At 40.0% G+C, this 19977-nt stretch overlaps 1 protein-coding gene across 1 annotated transcript in view; it reads left to right on the top strand.

Moving 5' to 3' along the window:
- Positions 1 to 8951: 8951 nt before the first annotated feature.
- Positions 8952 to 19977, top strand: part of EIF3H (eukaryotic translation initiation factor 3 subunit H) — an 81056-nt gene continuing 70030 nt past the window's right edge. Inside the window, exon 1 of the mRNA XM_031591148.1 lies at positions 8952 to 9107. Coding sequence (XP_031447008.1) covers positions 8988 to 9107 — 120 coding nt within the window. The 5' untranslated portion in view covers positions 8952 to 8987. The remainder of the gene's footprint in view (positions 9108 to 19977) is intronic.

Raw genomic sequence — 19977 nt, 5'->3', positions numbered from 1 at the left:
AACTGACTTCTTCATTTTGCAGAAAACACATGAATGGTGTCACTGAATCACAGAATCATTAAGGCAGGAAAAGACTCTAGGGTCATCTGATTTGACCGTCAACCCATCCCCTATGTGCCCACTAAGCCATGTCCCTCTGTGCTACATCTTAACCTTAACCTTTTCTGAACACCTCCAAGGGTGGTGACTCCACCACCTCTGTGGGCAGCCTGTGCCAATGCCTCACCACTCTATCTAGGAAAGTTTTTCTAATATCCAACCTGAACCTCCCCTGGTGCTATGCAAGGCCATTACCACTCATCTTATGATAGGCTACTTGCAATACCGTTCAGTAAATTGTATTTCTCTTCTGAGTAATTCCTATAGGATATAATTTTAATGTATTTTAAATGTTAAAAGTAGTACCTGTAAGAACATCAACTTAGTACATTTTTTCTTCAACATTTTGTTTGATATTTTGATAGTATTTTGTGTGTAATAAAATCCATCATTTTCCTTTCAAACTCAGTTATTTTGTTATGTCCTTGAAACATGTAGAATGGATATTTTAACAAGAAACTTTAGGATCTTATGTGAGCTTCTGAACCCAGTGGTCTCTGACAGCTAGAGACTGTTCCTTCTTGGCTGCTGAAGCGTACAGCCATTGGACATCCATGTGTGCTGGCACAGGTGGCCATGCATATAACACTACCAGAAATCATATGTAATTTAAGTACAGCAAAGTTCTGTACCCCCTTTCTAGCTGATCACTAGGGATCCCTCACATTCAGGGATCCCTCAAAAAATGGCATGGCCTTCCAGTCCATCTGATAATCATGTGTGGAGCTCAGGTTCCCTAACCTGTGCAGGTCCAAGGTCTCTGCCTTCTCATTGCTTAGTTCAACTTCAACCTTGCTCCTGGATTACACATATATATACAAGATTTAATTAATGTAGGAAAGCAAACACACCCATTGCTCTCTAACACACTCATGTGTCCCTGTCTCTCTGTTTGCTGGCTGTATCTTCTGGCCTTGTGAATTCTAGCTGAGGAACACAGCTTTCATGTGCAGCACCTGCTTACTCCTATATCCACTCCGATCCATACCAATGTCAAAATTTAGGCTGGTGCTCTGCAATGTGGCTCTGAGCAGTCCCTTTAAAGGCCCATCAGTTTGTAGCTGAAGAGTTCTGTTCTTCACTCTTGCGTTTGTTACCACCTGCTCAACTGGTAATTTCTGTGCATCTGTGTGTGTTTAACATACCACTTCCCTTGATATTTGTTATTTCTTTTCCACTGAATCGTCCTTAACTACATTACTTACTGAATCAAATGCTCTCGTATTTCACATACCTTACCAAGACTTGTCTATAGCACAAGAAAACTTGCCATAAAGCTTAGAGGAAGATCCGTTTTCAAATTACTTGCTGTTGTATTTGTAGTTTAAAAGTAGTTTCACCAGTTATCAGTGCATCACTTTAAGACTAAAGTGTTCGTTTTATTTTATTGAAGATCTAACAGACCACCTGCAGTAACAGCAGACTGCCTACCAGAAGAAGCATCATCGTGGAAATGAAGATGAAGAAGAGAACGGGAAGTGCTGAAGCACGACCACCGCTGACTGACAGGAACTGTTTTTGAAAGACATGAAACAGAATTAGAAGTGTGGCACTCCTTTGCCTGAAACACAGGTCTCAGAAAGAATACTGCCCTACAGTACAGTTCTAATCAGAAAACAAAACAAAACCAAACCACAACAGTTCCTATTACTTTTGCAATAATGTTTATACGCTGTGGGTAAGTATTCATGGAAATAACTATATACAAATATACAGCATTTATGAAAATAAGCCATCACACTGTAGGAGATCTGTATATCCAAAGTGTGAGCAGGGCTTGATACTGACCTTCCCAAACCTAAGCAATGATGAATCATAGGAAATTGAGCTTCATCACTTGCACACAAAATTACTTGCACCAGGAGAGCGTTAGCCCTTTTCAGAGAAGGCCATCTCTTGGCATAAAAGAGTTCAACTCTTGTTTTGAGATATGAGCTAAGGCAAGAGTAGACTGAAGTAACATGAAATTGCTATGACATGTGGATTACTTGAAGCTATAGCTGTTCTTTAGCTGTTCTGGAGCTGTTCTTTATCAAAAGAGCTTTGATGTGGGCCTAATAACAAAGATTTGCCTTAATAGCTGGCACTTGGCAAATGAGTGTAGCTTGGCAAGGAAAAGTTCTCAACTCCCGATTCTCCCAGACTTGTCCTGTGTCAGACCTTTTTAATCTGAATGTGTTGCCCCGAGGCAAATGTTGTGCTGTGCTCTGTGGTTATCTGCAGTAAGTCCTAGCACCAGGCATACTTAGATACAAAAAATGAGCTGATTTATAAAAATGAAAAATTACGATAAAGAAGCATACAACAGTAAAGCATTGTTGGAATATATCTGAAAATACATTCCTAAGTGTATTTTAGATTTTTTTTCTGATGTATATGAAGGCCACAGAAGTTTCAGCAGCATTTAATATGCTAAATTGTATTTGTCAGAATGTTTATTATTCATTGCTGGCTGCTCCTTTCATCACCTTGGGGCTAGGTTTGAGGTTTTGAATTTTAAGCTTCATCACATACATTCATCTTTTACAGTACTTATTTTTCTATTATCTCCTGGGAATGCAGCATCTGGATTTCTAATAAACATGGCAGTGGCAATACTGGCTTTTCTTTGCAGATTGGTATGAACTCACCAGATGAGAATTGTATATGTGATAAAGCTTTCAGAACCTTACTGAAATACTGTTACTGTACTTCTTAACTGGAAATTATTTCTGTCTTTAATATCCTAACTACCCATCACAGGACATCCCGCATGAACTGCCATGTAAACTGTGTATCATAAGTAGTGCACATTTAATGCAGAAGTTAGGATATTTACTGTCACTACATTCTTGTGGCTTTCATGGGTAAGAAAACGAAGACAATGGACATCTATATAGGCTTTTAAGTGACTGCCTATAGTAGCAAATATATGGAGAATGCTATGGAGAACAAAGATGTCACAGAAAACTTTAGTTTTCTTCCTAGTGCTGTAAGAAATTAGTGCAAGAAATAATTAGTGAGATTCTCCACAGCTTCTCAAATATTATACCAACTTTTTTTTTTTTTTTTTTTTTTTTTAACCTTGAGCTAGATTTCTAGGAGTGCTAAATAAAATCATACCTCAGTTAACAAAATCTTTCATCTTTCTGAATAGACACAGTGATACACATCAGTTCGGTTATGCAGCATTTTTGTCTGATGAAGCTCGTTAAGATGTACATGCTAAACAAATGTTTTCATGCTGCTGTAAGTACACACAAGGGCATCCTTAGAGAGCAGCCTTTCCTCCCTGCACTGTTCATCAGGATGTGCACTCATTAGTTACCATTCTGCTCTATGTGTGACATTGCAGCAGTGGTTCCCCTGCACTTGCAGAGCTTGTTCATGAGGCTGAGCTAAAGTGTGATAGAAAAGTGCCAGGAAAATAGGAAGTCTCTGGTACACAGAACTGGAATGTAACACTAATTCTATGATACCTGATATAATAGGTAGGGAAAGAAGGAAGTGCTGCTTTAAAGCTCATCTCTTGTGCACATGAAGCTGTCCATTCTCATTCTGAGCAGAGCATCCCTCTTCCCCTCTTAGTTTTCTTTCTGATAGAAAGTAAATCCATTTTTTTCCATTTAATTCTTTATGTCTTATTCTCCATAGAGAAGGTTGTTCTGTGTGCGACACCTTGTGCAATATTAAGGACCAGAAGGTGCACCAGTTGATTACAAAGATGGGACTAAACAAATTGACATCAAAAGTGAAATCTCGTGGTTAATTTCTTTCATTTCTTCTCTCAGATAAGAAATTAATTTTATGGCCCAAATTCTGATCTGTGTGAGAGAATTCTGTTGCATGAGATACTAAAAATATATTCTCAGCCTTTAGTTGATGTAATTAGAAGTCAGTTAATTGGGAACAGAAAAGTAGAATCTTTAAACCATGGAAATAAATGATATATATTCCCCATACTTGCCCAATTTTCTAACACGATACTACAGTAAGAGTTTGGTTGTGCTTAGCAACTTCCAATAAATTATTGCAAATAACTATTTTCTTTGCTTTACAATGATGGGAAAATAGATATTTAAAAAAAAAAAAAAATGCAGAGAAAAAGTTGAACAGTGGAAAGAAAAGTCCAAAGAGAAGTGCTCATAGTTTTTAAATATTTTCCTCATATGCACATGTGCCTTATTATGCCCATGATACCTGCCCCATATTTTAAGGCAATGCTTTACATTTATTCAAGCAAGTGCTAAAATGTTACCTGTTTAAGAGCATGGCTAAAAGCAAGTACGACCTCTGAAACCTACATGTTTCATGAAAAGAAATTGAATTTTCAAAGCTCACATTCTGCCCCGTAGTTTCTTTATTACATTTGATGTTTGTCTCCAGGGGTTTCCATGTGGTTGCCGCCCCCACCTTTACCATTGTTCTATCACTGCTGAACCTTATTACTTTCTATTCCCTATTCCAATGAAAAAATCCAATAAAACCATTTCTTCACTTTGATTCTCGAGAAGAAAATTACAAAAAATTACACAATGCATTTCAGCATCGGCACCAATAACATCTTTTAAAATCCCAATTAGCCTCGTGACAAATCCTAGTACTTAAAAGTTCTTAGACACAAAATGCCCAGGCGATCATATAATCATGTTACAACATTTACAAACATTTAACATCACTCACAGTAAGCACTGTCTGAATATTTGACTCATCAGAAGATGATGTGCATGCATATGTATTCAGAGGAGTGATCTCAGTGACTTGCATCTGGTGAAGTGATTTATATCTGAAGATGATACCAAGTATATGAATGAACACATGTATTCTTAGGTTAATCACTGTCTATTTCAAGTTTATTTCGATAGCTGATGCTTGGATCATTGCCAGTGTTCCCTGAAGAATGTAGCATGTTAGCAGAAATTTGTCTGGCCCAGGTTATACTTCCTCTTTGGTCTTAAAACTGAGACACCAAAAGGGAAACAGCAGTGTCCTTAGATGACTCATGAACAAATAAAGGCAAAATGGTTAAGGGGAACACACCTCAAATGAGCACTGAGGGTCACTGCGTCACTGAGGGTCACATAATTCTGCTGAACAACACTGCGCAGGCACAGATGGCTGGGGAAAGAAGACAAAAGGGGATGGAGTATTCTACTTGCTTCACTTGATGAATATGTAGGTAGGTATTTCTTCTGTATTAACAAGGTGGAGTAATGTAGGGCAGTATGTATAAATAGCTTGCGTGAGCAAGAAGGAGATGTGCTTGACCTGTAGAAATATTCCATCTGACACCCAGCACAGAAAATAAACAGTCTCTCCTCTGTGAGTGTGTTTCGGGAGTGCATGTTTGTTAAATATTTAGTAACAAAGAGAGTGCTGCCTTATTTATCAGCAAGATAATCAGCTCCCTTATTTATCAGCCAGAGGATGCTGCATTTCCCTTAGAACTGAAATGCGGATGTCACCAGAATACAAATGGCAGAAAATCCAGAATTACACAGGGTTTACACACAACTCTGCTTACTGGAGCTGGAGGGGGTGTGTGAAATTGCCTGAACATAGCACTTGGTGCTTCTGAACATACAGGTTCTCTACCTCTTTGGCTTCTCCCCATGCCACGGAAGAATGCAGTGAATAAGAAGATGGGTGGATGCTTGGCCAGGGTCAGTGCAGGCATGAGGGGCTTTCTTGGATTGTCACTCTCCCTTATGGGATATGAGATGGTGTGTGACTGTGAGGCTCGTGTTGAGACGAGAGTAAGAAAGGAATTTCAAAAGGAGGAAGGACACCGTACTATTTAGCACGTGCAGAAATTGTGGAATGAGCTTTGCACTTGAATGTAGGGACTAAGTACAGTCTTATGTTCACTGCAGTGCTCCCAAGTGCAAGCCTTACCGTACAAAGGAAAGAATTTAGATGGTTACTTTGCTTCTATGTGATATACTCACCTTCTAAGGCAGAGTGGGTGTATTACATGTAATGGCACACTGAAAAAGAGCAGCAATATACTCCTATGTGCCAGATGCCTGTATGCTGTGGCGTTTGGAAATTTAAGCCTGAATACCTCATCTCTTCCAGAAAACAGCCTTTCTGAACTTGAGACTTCTGTAAGGGCACAAGGTATTAAAAGATCACTTTAACTGGGCGTTAGGAGAATCTGTTGCCACCGAGTTGAGGAGATTATTTTAATGCAAATGGTTTCTGTTTGCAGATAACAAATGTTGTTTTAGGTGATTATAGCTATTAATGCAACTTTGCATTTAGGGTGCTGTTGAGTCTCAATGCAAGTACAGACTGCCATATGTGTATCCTAAGTGATTCTTTTGTATTCCTGTACACTGTGTGATAATGAAATGAAGGTATTCATTATACTTAGAAATACGAGGAATTGCTCAGAGGGTAGGAAGAAAAAAAACAGAATTCAGACACAACTCATTAACCAAGTGGTAGCAAGTCATTGCAGGTTGGCTGATCTCTGGAACTATTCATGTGAATGGTCTTAGCCTGCAGCATGTACAAAAGTAATTCAAGTTGGTTTAGCCCTTAAGGTAAAGCCAGTCTGACAATTTGGAAGGGATTACATCTTTGAAGCCTTAATCAGATTATTTACATTTAGCAGCACTTGTTCTGCTCATAGCAGTGATATGGTGTAGAAAAGCTGTGGAGGCAAATGACACATCTGAATTGTATCAAGGTTTTTACTTAAGTGGGACTGGAGAATAAAAGGGCTTTGTTTGGTTCCATCTGCCTTTTGACTTAGAGTATAATTTAAAAATGACTAATGGAGTTTGTGCACTACTTGAGCTTTCTAAACTATTTTGTGATGGAAGTCTTCTGTTCTGTGGTTTTCCTGAGTAGCTTGGGCAATGTTACTAATTCTTTTTTCAGCTTGACTTCCTTTTTATGTCCTCTTTTTCAATAATTCAGTATTTTCAGTGGTGAATTTCTTGTGGCCTTTAGCCTCTCATGATCTGAAGAGTTCTAAATAGAAGGAAGTTGATATTTTTCTTTCATTTTTCATGTTAATCATAATTAACCAAATCGACTGAGTTGTTCTGGCAATGCACTAAATGTGATCTCTGTGCCAGTCCCTAGAATAGAGCTATTTTGGGTGCTCACAGCATCCTCTTTGAACATACAGATGATCTGTGCAGCAGCTACTTTTCTTTTTTTTTTTTTTAATTAAATGGAGTTTTTGTTCAATATAGGCAGGAATAATGAATCACATTTGCGTTATTCAAGTAGTTTTCATTCCTTCTCAGTTTTCAGGTCTCTACGAGTTTGCCAGTAGTAAAGCACAGTGCATTTACTGACAGAAGGCATGTTTTTTATTTTTAAATATGCTTTGCCAATACCTTTGAAATAGCCCATAGATTTCCAGGAGTCAGTAGGCTGGCACTGAAAACCACGATATTACCATAATACTGCTTTCTAATCTTAATTTTCTTTAATCAAAATCTATTTGATTATATGTGTAAATTAAATCTGCTTATGCAAGTGTATATAACAGTACTGTGAAGCATTTATATTCAATCAAGCAACTTTGTTCTCTAGAAAAACTTCAAAAGACAATACGAGTGGGAGTCAGCAGTCACGGGAGCCTGTGAAAGGTAGGACTCAAATCTGCAACACCTACATGATGGTTGAGCAGGGATTACACAGGATACTACTGTGTAATTTGGGGTTGCTGTTGCATCAGCCTCTGACCAGTTTTTCAGAGCAGTGTCCTTAATCCTGCTGCATATGCACACCTCAGTTTCTTTGGAGCACATCTGACCTCACTGATGCTGCGAATTTTAAACGGGACTCTCAATCTCCATTTAACAGCTTTTCCTCAGTGGGAAATCTAAAGTGGGCCTCATCTCACTGTTGTGAGGAGTTCAAGGCTTAGTTGGGCACCTAGATTTCTCATCTCAGTCCATGCAGATCCAGTCAGTGATATCAATGGCATTTAGGATATGATTTCCCTGGTGGGTGTTATGGAGTAGGAGATTCTTTGCTTGAATCTGTTCCAGGCCTCATGCAGGCAGCTGGTAAGGATCATTCTGTGTGATGCTAAGGTCATTTTATTGGAACGAACGCTGGGCATGTGTCTGCTGGAAAATGCAGATACACCTCAGCACTGGCATTGCAAAATAACTTTCCCTGCCCCACTTAGAAATTAGCATCAACCACATGATTGAAAAACTTCACGGTGAATTCCTATGAGATCACGCATTTGGCACAGGATCTGGAGAGGTTTTGATGCCTGGTCCATCTACCTTTCACAGCCAATTTCATTTTTCAGAACACGGGAGCAGGGATTGGCGTACATTAAAAAAAAGCACCAAATGAAAAGCAGCAATTGACTTTTAGTACATCTCTGAAACTCCCGAGCCAGAGACGAGTCGCTGCTGCTTCAGGGTTTTACTTCTATCTAGGGTCAGGATTTTGTATCCCAGCTCAGCACGCCGAGCCGTTGTTTATGCTCAAGACGGGTACTGATGTTAACTGCACAGAGTCTGCTTTTTCTTTTTTTGAAGTTAAGTCCTAGGCTTTCACATGCATTTTCTCCCAGATTTCCAGTAGAAAGAAGCTCCCCCCTCGGCAATAAGCGAGTTTATTAAATATAAATCCCCGCATCGAGCAAGACTTTCCTCAAATCTTCCTGCTAAGAACCCAGATGCAAGTTTACGGCTGACCCCAAGCTCCCTCCCCGCTGCCAGCCGCTGAGCCACGGCCGGCCGAGCGGTGCGAGATGGCGGCAAGGCGACGCACCCCCGCACAACAGCAGCAGCCCCGCGCGTGCGCGCTTCTCTACCTCCCTCACTTGGAGTTTCCGCCCGGAGCCCTTTTCCGGCGCACCGCCTCGGCTTTGGAGCTCACTTCCGGTGTTTCGCTTTTCTCTTTCCGGTCGGTGCGAGGGAAAGATGGCGTCTCGCAAGGAAGGCTCCGGAGCGGCCGGCGGTGGCTTTGGCGCCGCAAAGGGCAAAGGCAAGGCGGCCGCCACGGGAGACTCGGCCGTCAAACAAGTGCAGATCGATGGACTGGTGAGTGGCGGTGCTCGGGGGGCAGCTGGCGGCGAGTGGGTGGGGTAAATGCTGGAGCCGCGTGGAGCTCCGGTGGAGTCGGCCCGGCCCTGCCCGGTCCGTGCGGCGCTGCCGGCGCTCCGTTCCGTCTCGATTCCGCCTCGAGTTGCCGCGGCCTGCGCTCATCCCTCGGAGGCTGCGAGTTGCCCTACACGATCCGAGGCAGGCTCTGGTGCCCGCATTCCGTTTCCACCCTTCGTACCTAGTGCTGTGTGACGCCAGACGAGTGTCACAGGGGAGCACGTGGTGGGGTTTTCTTGATCTGCTGTGTCTCTTAACTTCTTTGATGAGCTTGCCCTACCTACTGTGTTTTATTAAAAGAAACTAAGAAAATGAAGCTGTCCTAATGGTGGTGAGCAGGCAGGCTTTGAGTGGAGGGGTGTTTGCAAAAGTTGGTTCTTGGTTTTGCTGCTGGCACTTCCTGTGTCTGTTGATGTATCGTACACTTGATAGTACTCAGGATGACACAGAGTGGGAAGAAAAGGTGGTTACTTAAGCTTCTACTTAAGGAGTAGGAGCACTATTTATTGCTTCTTTGTCGTCTTGTCTGGGTATCACTGAAACAGTGAGCAGCTGAAGCGTGATGGAGAACTACAGACTAGGAGTGAGAAAGATTATGATTTGTGGGTAAGTACTGAAAAACCTGCTGGTGTCTGTAAGGGATAGTCCCCACTCATCCCAGAGTCATACAGCTTAGTAAATATTTAAGACTGCAGAGAATGATTTATTTGCTTTGTCGTGTGATTGAAAAGAGAATCCTTGAATTTCTTTTTGTGACCATTTCTGCACTACTGTGTTCAGCTGCCTGTGGCTTTAGTGCATGGGGCTTTGTCAAAGAATAGTCAATACTGACCAGTCACAAAGCATAGCTGTAAAAATATAGCAACTGACAGCAGATTGCTGTTGTTGCAAGTAGGCCAGAGTCTGCTAGAGCCCAGGACAATGGTGTGTATGTTTTTTAACAAGTTTGAGGGAATAATATAAAAATATTTGAGGGTAGGATACTTTTAGATTGGATTTACTTTGTTTCTGCCGTAACGAAGTAAAGAGAACAGATGTGTAATGTGCTTTGTGAAATTCTGACCACTCACATCTGCTGTGAGTGGCCCTGGTGGTCTGCTTCTTGTCTGTCCAATGGCTTTGAATGCTTTTTACTTTCTTGTTTTCTCTTGTCTTTGTGTGTATTATTCTGACACAGTGTGGTTGTATCTCTTTTATGGAGATTAGAACTGAAGCTGGCTTACTGAAAATTATGGACAGCTTTCACTCTTCCACTTAGAAGGCATCTCAGTGGATTTTCTGGAGCTTTCTCAGGTTGTGAACTGCGATTCTCAAACATCCACAATGCCTGTGAAGTTTTAGCATAGCTTTATTTCCTTTGTAACCAAAGTGTCTCCCATTGCCAGTCTTCAGACTGTTATACTCAGATTCTACTGGAACATTTCTAGTCTCAGTGTCTCATCGATGTTCTCACAAAGTAATGGGGATTCTTCAGTCTTGCATTAATGGTGATCAGAATAATTACATGCCAAAACTGGGGATGGATTAGTCTGAACTAAGGAAGTCAGTGATTTGTTTCTCTCTATTGATGCCTTATCTCTTGGCGGTGGTGTAAGTAATTCTTTCAGACAGGCTCACTGTGTAGGCTGCTTTGGTTTTGCTTATACAAAATGGAATATCTATCAGTCTTCTGTACGTGTGAGAATGTGAAAAGGCTTCTAGGAAGTCTGTTATTTCAGAGGAACAGTAAAGTACTAATTTTTTTTCTAATGAAGTTCTAAATGTCAGTGTGCTACTTGAAAACATAATGCATGCTGCTGCAACACCTACTTTTCTGGCTTCCTCTTAAATTAGGTACAAGTAGGGCATCTTGTAGTTGACTTCTTTAGTATTTTAATCTGATGCATTCCTTTTTCTATTATGTAATGGTGCCATTTGGATTTGTAACAAGTGCTGTTTTGTTTCAGGTAGTTCAACAGTATTTAAAAAGCACAGTTGTGGCTGAAGTAGAAGCTAACAGTGGAACCCTGGCTATTAAGATGGGATAAATCCACACAACTTTTAGAAGTGTTATTACTTAAATCTACTCTCCGTGGAGTATTTTATTTGGAAGAATCAGTAAGAACTGTATCATGCTATAGACACGTGGTAACTTGAATGGAGTACATGAGTGTCTTATTATAAAATACTTCTAAAGGTAATTGTGAACATGGTTTTCCAAACTTTACAATTTCTCAGAAGGGAGAGGAAGAATACAAGTCTGATGATGCCTCCAGGTCAGGCCTCATCTGGAATACTGTATCCAGTTCTGGGCTCCCTGGTACAAAAAAGGCAGGGATCTCCAAGGGAGAGAGTCCAGTGGATGACCACAAGGATGATAAAGGGCCTGGGGCATCTCCCCTATGAGGAAAGGCTGAATGAACTGGATCTGTTCAACCTTGAGAAAAGAAGACTCAGAGGTGATCTTACTAATGTTTATAAATGTCTTAAGTGTGGGAGTCAAGGAGACATGGCCAACCTCTTTTCAGTGGTCTGTGGGGACAGGACAAGGGGAAATGGCCGTAAAATGGAGCATGGGAAGTTCTGCACCAGTATGTGAAGGAACTTCTTCACAGTGAGGGTGACAGAGCACTGAATAGGCTGCCCAGGGATGTTGTGGATTCTCTTTTTCCAGAGATATATTCAAGACCTGCCTGGACGCCTACCTGTGTAATCTGGTCTAGGGAGCCTGCTTTGCAGGGGGGCTGGACTCTACGATCTCTGGAGGTCCTTTCCAACCCCTACAATTCTGTGATTTTCTAGCAGCTTTTTTTCTTGCAAAGTCAAGATCTCACTTGCCAAATGGTACTCATATTTGACTTACAGCTTCTGTATTTCAAGATAATGATATCTTAAGTATTTTATTCCATTTTTATTTTACTTGCGTAGAACACTTATCTTGTTTTCTGTTTTTGTATGGCTGCTGACAAGCAACTTTTTTGTTTCCTCGTTTTTTTTTTTTTCTTGAGAGAGATTATCACTAACCTGATTGCTCAAATTTGTCATGATAATGACTATGAAAGGATTTATGAAGCATCTTCAGTGTTATCTGGAGTTCTTAGAAACAGTAGCTGTACATATTTATCATAAATGTCCATTTGTAATAGACACCATTATAATGTAAGTTTGGACCAAAAAGAAAGACTGTTTTTGCTGCTTGGATTATAGTAGGTGTTTGGACCAAGGTAGAGTGCTCACCTTTTTATCATAGAATGGCCTGGGTTGTAAAGGACCTCAAAGATCATCTAGTTTCAACCCTCCTGCTATGTGCAGGGTCACCAGCCACCAGACCAGGCTGCCCAGAGCCATCCAGCCTGGCCTTGAATGCCTCCAGGGATGGGGCATCCACAACCTCCTTGGGCAACCTGTTCCAGTGAACAGTTTCTTAAGCTTGTTTCTCTATTTGGAGATCTGCAGTCTTTTCTAGCTGCTGCAGACTGCATTTTAAAGGCATTTTTGGAAGCTTGTTCTTCCAGTAGAGTCCTCTCTGCTCAGCTGTCTACTTTCATGGAGTCTATAGGAGTTCATTTCTTTCAAAGTGAAATCACTTTGAAAGTGTAGATGGTAAAACTTGATGTATGTGACGATGGTAAGATTTCCTTTGCTAGAAAATTAAGCAAATAATTCCCATGGCTCATTGCCTTGCATCACTAGAACTTGTTCATCTGATTGATGTGGTTACCTCAGACTGTTTTGTAGTTTGTTTTAGAAGTCCAGAACTAGTGTCACCTCATTATCATATTCTGCAACTTGAGAATGTGACTTTAAACAGAAGTCAAACCTAAAGGCTGCCTGGGTTTGTTATTAGCTCTTGGAGTGCTGGATTCCAACCTGCTTAGTGACTGCTAAGGGCTGCAGTTCTGGATATACCAGCTGCATTCGCAGTTGATTGTAACTACATTTAACAGCAGGAACATCACTTGAAGATTGAAAGCATGTCTTGCCTCTTATATATAACTATTTTTTTCTCTGCTTGACAGCAAATTGAAAAGCAGTGTAACACCTTTCCCTAAGCATTGCATGAGGAGGAAAAAGGGAAGCGTATGGACCTGGAGGTGCATGTGTTTGAGAGATAGGGAGGGGAGCATGGAAGGAAAGAACAAAGGCATTCTTTGGTGTTGCTTGTGTGTAACAGATTGTCTGACTCCTTTTCTTCCTTGTTGATTGGAGATGTAGCAACAGATGCACCAAGTACTGCCGTGGGTAGCTCAGTACGTTTCCTGGAGTCCTCTGAACTTTTTATGTAAATAATGGTGTCCAGATAAGAGCATCATATTAAGATTCGAACAATGAAGTAATTCTCACGGCGTTTGGGTGTAGTGCAGACACGGTTGTGCAAAGCCTTGTGAACCATTTCTTTTATGTTTATAAGCTTGCTAGTTTTTCAGTTTCACCCTTAGCAAAGACTTCAGATGTTACTCATGATTTGACTCCAAAGGGGTGGTAATTATTACATGCTATTTGAAATAAATGTACAGCAGCTTGTATTTATTTATTTATTTAAATTATTTGCTTGGAGCTCTGAATTTTTGGAATTCAACTGCAGGAATTAATCAGATTTGGTTCACTGACCTTCTATTCCTTCCCTTCAATGAGCTGCAGTAAACTTCAAGCTGTAAGCTGATGAGTTTTAGAATGTTGATAGTACTTTTTCTATACAGAAGAATGAAGTTTTCAGACTAATGGAGTAGATCTGGCAGCCTTCTTTTATGAGTACCTATCTGTGCAGTCAGGTGACTTTCCATGAGTATTTCTGTCTTGCTCTTTCTGTCCAGAAAGCAACAGAGATGACTTGGTTCCCATCTGATTCCAATTAGCAGTGTCAAGATGCAGAATATAAGTCTATAAATATGCCAGAACTTTTACACAACTCCTGTCCTTGCAGACCTGAGTGTCAGTAGTCAGAAAGTTCTGAATTTGTAAAGTTGACTATAAATATCGTTTATGCAGAACTTCTCAAGTTTGACATGCAGATTTAAATTGCATATGTACGTAAGCCTTTTTCAGATGTCTCCAAAAACTACATCTACATTTTCTGGGAGCATAATTGGTAGTGCTATGCTGCTGATTTATGCCGATAGCTGTATGGAAAACAAGTTTCATCGAGTCCAGAAGAATTTCTTCATGAAGAGGGTGGTTAGGCACAGGCTGCCCAGGGAAGTGGAGTTGCAATCCCTGGGGGTATTTTAGAGCTGTGTGGATGTGGTGCTTACTGACTTGATATAGTGGTGGACTTGGTAGTGTTAGGTGATGGTTGAACTTGATCATCTTGAGGGTCTCTTCCAAACTAAGTGTTTGTAATTTTTTTTTTTCCTTATCTTCACGTTTGCTTCCTTAACACTAACAAATGTCATCCTTTCTCTTTTTCATTCGTTATGCCCTGTACTTATTTGGAATCTGCATGACTTTTTGCGAAAATTATCTTCATGGTGTAGTTCTGCTTTTTGGTGTTATGACCATACCATGAAACAATGGGAAATTGTTCAGGGTTTCAGGTATAAGTGCACTTGTGGAATATTGCTGTTGTCCTTGGAATGCTGCTGTTTCTAGTCCTTTCGTGAATATTTGAAATAAGAAAAGTTGACATTCTTTAATTTTGTGCTTTTCAGATCAATGATAAAAGTACTTTAAGTTCTTGTACAGTTCATTCTCTTTATGATAGTATACAGTTCTAGAAAGCTGCATTTACTAGCAATTAGCTATTGTCTTTTAAAGTGACAGTCTTTTTCAGAACAACAATTCTGATTTTGCCATTTTTATTTGGCTTCTTTTACACATGCACTAGGAATGCTGGCTGTTTGCTCTGTAGTGCCTTTGCACTTTATCTCACTCAGCAAAGTGAACAAACGAAGCAGCAGGAGAGTAGCAGTAGTGAGGTAGGAGCTGATGAAGGGAACTTGTTTAAAAAGTGTTGTGTTGGATGTATGGTTACAAAAGAAGCTCAGAATGTAACCTTGTTTCAAGTTTGTAGTAACTCTTCAGCATTTGCTCTGTAACCTTTTTTTTCAATAGAGTAGTTGTACATTATTATTTAGGCTCGGTGTAATGCTGCTTTACTGCGAGAGTCAGGTTGGTGGTTGTAAGGTGCTGGGTGACCTCTTCATTTGTCTGTTGTTTCCCACTGCTTCATAGCCTCATCTTGCAAACTTGAGCTCTTTGGGTAAGCTAATAAAAACAAAACTCTCAGGCACCCTATGAGGAAAGGAAGAAGGTTGAAGGTTGTTCTGTTTTCCAGGAAGTGTTACAGCTCTAAGAAATTCTGAATTTCTATTTCACTTAGAAGATTTTTAGAATGCTCTTTTTAGTGGAACTTCTACTCTTGTTCTACTAAAGATGCAGAAGATGCTCTTGGTGCAAATTTCTGCCTGTCTCACAATTTCAATAGTAATGTCAGGCAAGATGCGAATCTGTAAAAGCAGAGATGATCCAGTGTACCACTCAGAGGCATAAAGTCAGGCAGGGTGAATAACATTGATTGCTAGATAAGCATGAAACCTGATGAGATGTAGAAATGAAACAAAGTCAAAAATGTAGATATTTCATGTGGTGGACTTTGTGTTATGCCTGTCCACTAGTAGGTAGATAGTGGTTATGTGGAAACTTTGTCCTGGGAAAGTAACAGCTGTGGGTTGGGCAGAAGGGATCTTCTAGCAAGGGAAATATACTGAATGTTAGAAATGTTAGAGCAACTATAGTGGTGTTTTTTTTGGTTTTTTTTGGTTTTTTTTTTGTTAATCACATTTATCTTTCTTATCTTTCTAGTAGTTAGCAGGAAGAATGCTGTTGTTGGGAAGCTGTTTCGTTCTTTGCATATCCTTTGCATGAGAATGTCCTAGGAGTAACAGTAAAATGAGTAACAGTGAAGATTGTTTTCTTTTGCTGAAGAAAAATTTCTTGTCCAACTGAGTCCTTAAACACCAACATGACTTCTTAAATTTAATTCTAACCTGCTGAATGTATCATATGCATTCCAAAACTACATTCAGAAATGCTTTTGGAGAATAGTGTTGACTAGACAGTAAAGCTTTTTCATATTGTTATGGCTCCAGTTATACAGCTATGCAATAGTAACAGGATAATGCATTAATATGTTGGTTGTTTTTTTTTTACTTCAGTAAAGAACGTATTTCCTTTTTTAATAAAACACTGTGTATGAATATTCTATACACTTATGCTAATTGATTCAAAAGAAACCTTTCTGGATATCAGCAGGTAAGGCATGCCTGTAGGCTAGCAAACAGCAACGCGAAGGACAGAGGCACTTGAGTATTAACTCAGTTCCAATGCCAGGTAATATTTGTTCCAGCTACTTAGTTATCTAAATATGTGTTTAGGCATGCTTTTAATAATACGTACAGAATTCAACCTTAAGATAGCCTTGTCTATTTACTCTCTTTCTCTCTCTCTCTGTATATTGTCCAACTCATAACTTTTAACCAACTTCTTCATATATATTTTTGTAAGCTTCCTCTGCATTTGTATTCACAGTAATGTTGATGTTTTTTGTGTGAGATTTGACAGGTTTATTCCAAGGCTATTACTTTAAGCTTCACTACATTATCATTGATTTGGAGATGACGTAGTGTTCCTAATGGCTTGTACTCTCACCTGTAGTATAAAAAGCATTTTTATTTGTTTTATTTTCTAATCTACTTTAAAGCTCTGCCTGCTGTTCTCTGTACAGCTTCTTGACATTGCACTGAATGGGGTTTTAGGATAGTGTGTCCTGTAGGCTCTATTTTCTTTGTGTCCTCCAGAGGAGCCTGAATGGCATTTTGAATTGAATTGTCATCTATTTGACTTTTCCTTGACCTGTTTCCCTAAAAGTTTAGATCAAATTAAGTTGTGATTGAGAGTTAGTGTATGATCTGGTTACTATCTGGATGTCTTCATGGCTCCCAGAATGGTAGAAAAGATGCAAGCATACCGTATTATTTGTGAGATATGTATGTGTGTGTGTATATGTTACTTATCTTGAAGTACAGTGAGTTGCATGAATATAACAGAGGGAATCTTCTGTCATATAGTCTGTGCTTATATTCAGAAGTGAAAGTGTGGACTCCAGTTGAAAAGTAAAGAGCCTCGTTGCACAAAATCTTTAATTTTCTTTGGGCTAAGTGAAATGCCAGTGAAATTTGGAGGCTTCTCATTGCTTTTGCTGGTGAGAGCTCCTTTTCTCTCCTCTTCCTGCTCCATTGAGGTAATTTTGTTGGTAATACTGTAGTAGTGCTAATAGCACTTTATGGAGAGTGGCTTGCAGTGACTGACTTGTTGGCTGTGTGCGTGTCTGTGATGAGGTTCTGGTAGCAGAGAGGCTCCAGAAGTGGCCTCTGTATCCAGAAACTGCCCCGTATCAGGCCAGAGCCAGTTCTAGCTATCTCCAAGAGGGATTGTCTGCTGTGCAGAGCTGAGCCATGAGAGATGCTGGGAGAGCCTCTGAGAGCAGGTTTAAGAAAGGGGCAAAAACTGCTGAGCAACAGCACCTGAGAGAGAAAAAAGTGATAAAAATGAGAGAAACAAACTGCCTTGCAGCCACCTTGGTCAGTGCAGAAGGGGTGCAGAGCAGAAGCTCTACTGTAGACTCCTCTCCATGGGCTGCAGGGACCAGGAAGTATGGGGGAGCTGCTGCCCCTGGGGACCCATGCTGAAGCAGTGTGGTTGTGAAGGATGATCCACACCATACTGACCCATGTAGGAGCAGCGCTTGAGGAGCTGCAGCCTGTGGGAAGCTCACACAGGATCAAGTCCAGGAGGATGATGTTCTGTGGGAGGAACCCCACATGGAGAGGCAAAGAGTGGCCTTGAAAGAGTGGCAGAGACTGCAGCTCCTGTTTTCTGTTCCCCAGCACTATCATGGGAGAAGAGGTAGAAGGGGATGGAAGGGAGAGAGAAGGTGGTTTTAGTTGACTTTGTTTTGCTTTAATCTGTTAGTAACTGGCAATAAATCGTACTGATCATATTTATGGTGAGTCTATTGGGCCTGTGACAGTAGCTGGTGAGTATGATCTCCCTGTTGCTTTCTCAGCCCATGAGTTTTTCATTGTATTTTCTCCCTGTCCTGCTGAGGCAGGGGGAGGGGAAATGTGAGTGGCTGTGTGGTGCTTGGCTGCCTACTGGTGTGAAACCACAACAGTTAGCTTTGTCTGTTACCAGAGTCACGGTTTTATAAATCAAAGTGGTAAAGAGTTGAATGGAATGTGCCAAGAATATTAGCTGTGTTCTTTGTCCTTCTTTTTACATTGTCGCATTCCTATTTAAAGCAAACAAAAGATTGGTTTGCTGTTTTATTTATTTATTGATTTAGTTGTTTTCCTAACCTAGTGTTCCTTCAGTCCTTTGTCTGAGTGGTTTCTTCTAGCAAGGAAGAAATTTTTTTTTTTTTTTTTTTTTTTTGTTCTAAACTCTTGTTCTTGCTATTGATTTCATTCTTAAATCTAAATACTGTTCCCTCTGAGAGTTCTTAATCTAAAAAGGACACAGCAACTACATTGTGGTGGTCCGAGGATTAAAATTTCAGTGTTTCGTCTGAATGGATAACAGGTATACATGTTAACAGAGCACAAACTTTAAATGATTTGTAAGAGTGCACTTGTGCACTCAGCATCTACTAAATGTCATGGTAAGTAGACTCTAGTGAGGAATTTAAAGCTAAAACATCTGGTATCACTTCATACTGCAAAACCAGTGTGCTGACAAAAGGAGTTAATCTAAATGTGGAGGTGGTTTAAATGTGTTGAACAGTGTTAGACTTCAAGAGTTGAAGGGGAAAATAATATTTCAAAGCAACCTTTTCTTTCCTGTGTGCATGGAGAAATAATATGTTGCTCTCTGTGCTACTGTCATTAACAGTTCAAGTCCTTGTTATTTTATTTTCCTTTTATATTTATATCAAACTTGTCTCTTGACTTGTGCTTATGCATACTTCACAGTTGAAAACAACGTGTTGTGCTCTTTTGGTACTTACTTTGCTGTTTTAAGGAGAGTGTTTCCACCAAATATCTTCCAAATAATTTCCTACATCTTAATGATCAAGATGTTACATCTGAAACAAAAGAGGTGGTAGGCATCACCTTTGTCTTATTTTAGGTGTTGATTTTGACTGAGATACCTAAGACTGCAGAGATTACTGTTGCTGGGTTTGTTGCAAAGACAAAACATTGTCCTCTTGCACACTGAAAACATTATTAAATATATTCCTTTGTTTTCACTTTATTGTATGTTTTAAAAAAAACAAACATAACCAACAACAAACCTTGTAGTTTTCGTGTAGTTCAGAGAAGTGCATGAAATATAGCAGGCCACTGGCAGAAAAACAGCAGACAGAGGTTTTATGCTCTTCTATGTCATAGGACTTTATCTTTCACCCTTATGGGAGGTCTCGGAAGAGGTCACCTTGTCTTTTTTCTAGTCTTTGAAAAAAGTCAATGTGTTTTTGACTTACTGTTGCTGTCATCTTCTCTATTAATCTTTAATTGCCACAGATGTTTTTTTGTGTATGATTTCTTTGCTTATTGTTTTTCCTTGTCTACGTGTGTGCTCAAAATGCATTCTTGATGGTACAGTTTAGAGCTTGGTGGTTTTTTTTTTTTTTACTCCAAATCTTCAGACAGCATTAAGATTGCAGAGATGCCTCCTGCTTTGATAACAGTGCTTAGCAGTTAGATTGTGAACTGCATGTTACTTAGTATCAATAGAATGTAAAATGCTTTTATATGTAGTTGGAAAATGTCATGCTTGTACAGTAAATCTAGTAAGTAATTCTTGTTACTGTTTTGTAGGATTATTTAGCAAT

Source organism: Phasianus colchicus, chromosome 3, assembly GCF_987193195.1.
Source record: "Phasianus colchicus chromosome 3, bPhaCol1.hap1.1, whole genome shotgun sequence".
Lineage (NCBI taxonomy): Eukaryota > Metazoa > Chordata > Aves > Galliformes > Phasianidae > Phasianus > Phasianus colchicus.
This window is presented reverse-complemented; position numbering and strand designations above follow the sequence as displayed.